The following is a 3,687-nucleotide window of genomic DNA, read 5'->3' as shown; positions in this document are numbered from 1 at the left end:
GACCGTTGATTGGATTTTCACACTTTTATCCAGACCCAGAACACTTGGCTGACACAAAGCAAGCTGTTCCCAGAGTCGTGTAAGGACACATTCTTCAGCCTTCAGCAAGGCGTCCCGGTGTTATTAAAAACACAAATCACTGCTTTGTAATAAACCAAATAACATCAGGCGACGGGGGGGGGGGGGGGGTTACTGTACAGCCTCATGAATTTATTACAGGCAATTACAGCCCACTGGGAGGGTCACATTTCATTGCTGCTGGATATGCTAACATGGGCTCCTTTTTCGAGGTAAACATGGTTATTTGCTGTCACTGAGGATTGCAAAACAGATTAATTATTCCCATCGTTCTCCTTCGGTTCATATCAAACACGGCTGGCTTTAGCCATGGGGCTCGATATCAGCCATCAGACACAGGAGTTTCCGGAGTGTTCCAGCAGACTAAACGACACACACACACACACACACACACACAGAGGGTGGGAGGGGGGGCGGCAGTGCAGGTGTTCAGTGATCAGGAAGAGAAAGGGCTACCTGCTCCCCAGGGAAATCTGATCTTTCAGTGATCCTATCATTTACCTGTGGGTAGGGGGGAAGCAAAGAGCATATGGGTAATAATGCCCAACTCTGTTTTCCCAGAATAGTCCAGCTCAGGCCTTGCAGTGGGAAACCACGGTGACTGAGTTGCCTAAGATGTAGAGTAAAGCATGTCTTTCATGATTCTGTTTTGGAATCATGTGACACTGACTGGGATTGAAATTTAGGTCAGTGTGTTCCATAGTGCCCTCCATCCTCCAAGTTATCCTGTCATGATGTTGCTGTTGCATTAGTTCTGTATTTGTGTGTTTAGTGTGAGAACATCTGCCTCTGGCTTACATTTCTATGCATATTAATGGCCACCTGCCTGTTACGTCCCAGCATCGGAACAACAGTGGAGACTAAAGTAGTTATCACAACTATTTATAACGTTATATCTTCACAAGGTGTGTTCTAATAATCTCTGACGTTTTTTATTTGGGGATGTTTTCGGCGACTGTTAGCACAAAGCTGACATAACGTTTTGATGACTAGTGGGAACCGGCGGATCAGGGCCACGGTTTCCCTGGCTTGGGCCTGCGGTTGTTTAACAGTGTTTGCGGATGGGGGCTTCGCTGGCGTAATTGAGGGTAAACACGGCTCTGTGTTTGCCGTCCCCGCAGAGGTTTCTCCATGATAAGATGAGACTAGCGCGAACAACGCGTCTGCCCATCCAGCACAAACGTGGGCGGCTCGCACTAAGGAGGTTGTACAGAACAGTGCCTTTTCATTTGTGACAAATTTGATGAAGCTGCAATCTGACCTCGTGGAAAATCCATTGTGTGGATGGTAATGTCTGAGCTCTCATTACTCTGTCTCCTTATCACTCGTGTCATTTAGGCCGTCATTTAGGCCGTCATTCAATTAAAAGATTGTCCCTAACACAATTTCCAGCCATTACCGCTTGTCAATATGACTAGAGATGATTTCATCATTATGTGTCGCTCTTTATCCAAGCAGGCTAGACTTGTACCACCAAAACACAGTATGTCTTTCTCATGGAGTTTTTATTTGCTTTTTTGAAACAAAGAACTTAACACATACATAAACATTGCATGCTCTTAGCAGTCATGCTTTGTAAGATATTTTGATATTAATCAATGCATAATCCATAATAGAATTAGAAGTGTATATGACCATCAAACAATCACAAATTTTGCCAGCACACTCTCAATACAAGTATAAAACATGAATAAATAAATAAATAAAATACAAGGCAAACAAAAGAATATGAAAAAAATGCTTTCACGACAGCAAGGAAGTACACCACAAGAAAAGGAAACAGGAAACAGTTATTTTAAATATTTTTGGTGAATATCTTTAGATGACAATCATCCCTGTTTCAAAATAAAGTTAAGTTACCATCTTTGCTTCAGTGAGCATCACGTCATATTGTGTTCAACACAGAATCATGTTTTGCTTGCCTTTTCCACAGAAGTGCATTCTGTGTGACACAGACAGATAATGGCAGGTCTCCTGAGCAGTGTCATCTGAAAGCAGTCCAATTTCACCACTGCTTGGCATCAAATAAGGAGGCACAGAGGAACCTTGTTTTTCACAAAATGTATAATGTCCTTCTATTTCCAAGGGCTTGTATCAGATGCTGTTCCTGTCTCAAAAGTCCACGAGTAATCATTGCTGAGGGGCTATCCCCCCCCCTCCCCCCCCCCCGGACCACTGTGGGGTCATGTTGACATGGTGGGCCAATGATTCCCAGACAAGAAAATGTCACTGTTCTCCAGTCACTTGTTTCTCAGCAGCACAACAGAAAAGGGGGATTAGTAAGGCAAATTTGAAAATGTTTGAGGATAATTCTGGCAACGCAGTCATCTCTCTGTCTCAAACGTTCTTGCTTTCACAGGCTAATGTAAGTAATTTCATGCCTGTTTTTTTTGCTATGAATTTTCCCTCTGAAACGACTCCTGCTCTGAGACTTTGTGATATTTACAGTCCCATCACAGTTCTTTTTACTTTGCCAAAGACTCTAGGTCAAGCCAGACTGCTTGAGAAAAGTGTGATTCTCCTGGATGTCAAGACACCCATGCACTGTGACCTCGCTATGTGTCAGAGGCGTTGTGTGCCGGACCCTGTTCAACAGCTACATGTTCCTGACAGTTGGCTTCTCCAATCAGACCGTCGGCGACCATCAGCGAGTTGTTCAGCTCTGTGGCGAACAGCTGGCGGGGCAAGTCACTGGCGGGTGTCTCGCGGGTGGGGCTGGACTTGTGGGAGGAACTGAAGGAGTTGGTGGGGCTGAGCTGCACGGCGGTGGTGTCCTGCAGCGTGTGCTCGCTCGTCTCCATCTCAAAGGTCGCCCCACCCATGCGCATCAGCCCCCAGCTGTCGCCGCCGCCCGCTGATTTGCCCCTGGATGCGTGCGCCGGTGGTCGCCGGCTGCACACGCAGCACGCGGCAAAGAAGGACAGCGCCACCAGCAGCAACAGGGGGCCGATGATGATGGGCGGGTTCTGGGTGGGCATGAACTTGCCAAACGCGAATGCCCCCACGAGGGTGATGTTAATGCCGGCCAACATGATGCAGAGCCCACAGGCGCAGCAGAGAGCCGGGGAGGGCAGGCCCTGGGGACGCAGCTTCCGCTTCTTGGACACCTTCTTGGGGACTGAGGTCCTGGAGGTCTTGTCGGGAAGGACCATGGCAGCAGTTGGTGGAGATCTTCTCAAGGACTGCGACAGCACTGTGCACCAGAAGCACTAGCCAAGCTGGGCCTGTGAAGCAGCCTGTGGAAGTCCCTGAGAGAGACAGCACAACGTGAAGCACTCGTGTGAAATGGTACCTTATGGGGGTGTGGCATGCTCTGGCAACCAATGCTTCTCTACCAGATTATCCTTGAGAGGCCTTTTAGAGCAGCAGGCATATATTTGAAGAGCCCATGCGATATTAAAATCTAAAAAATAAATTAGGATAGGCATAGGACTATACAGTTTACTACAAGGTGAGTAAATAAGGGAACAACCAGCAAGACAATAACGTACCATAAAAGTCTAATTTAGTGTGGACCTGGATAGTAATATCACTCTGGTAACTAGACTTCTTCTTTGCAAACAATAAAGAACTGACAGCCACCTCAGGTCAAAGTCTAGATGACATTAG

The 3,687-nt window shown here is 46.8% G+C and overlaps 1 protein-coding gene across 1 annotated transcript; it reads right to left on the bottom strand.

The window, feature by feature from the left end:
* Positions 1-2,633: 2,633 nt before the first annotated feature.
* tmem275a (transmembrane protein 275a) lies at positions 2,634-3,230 on the bottom strand (the record flags this gene model as incomplete). Its single annotated transcript, XM_080833099.1, has 1 exon — positions 2,634-3,230. One exon carries the CDS (start codon positions 3,228-3,230, stop codon positions 2,634-2,636), a length of 597 nt encoding a protein of 198 aa, XP_080689225.1.
* Positions 3,231-3,687: the final 457 nt, after the last annotated feature.

This window comes from Sprattus sprattus (genome assembly GCF_963457725.1).
Source record: "Sprattus sprattus genome assembly, chromosome: 2".
NCBI classification, from domain to species: Eukaryota; Metazoa; Chordata; class Actinopteri; order Clupeiformes; family Clupeidae; genus Sprattus; species Sprattus sprattus.
The sequence above is the reverse complement of the archived record's forward strand: the minus strand, read 5'-3'. Positions and strand labels throughout refer to the sequence as shown.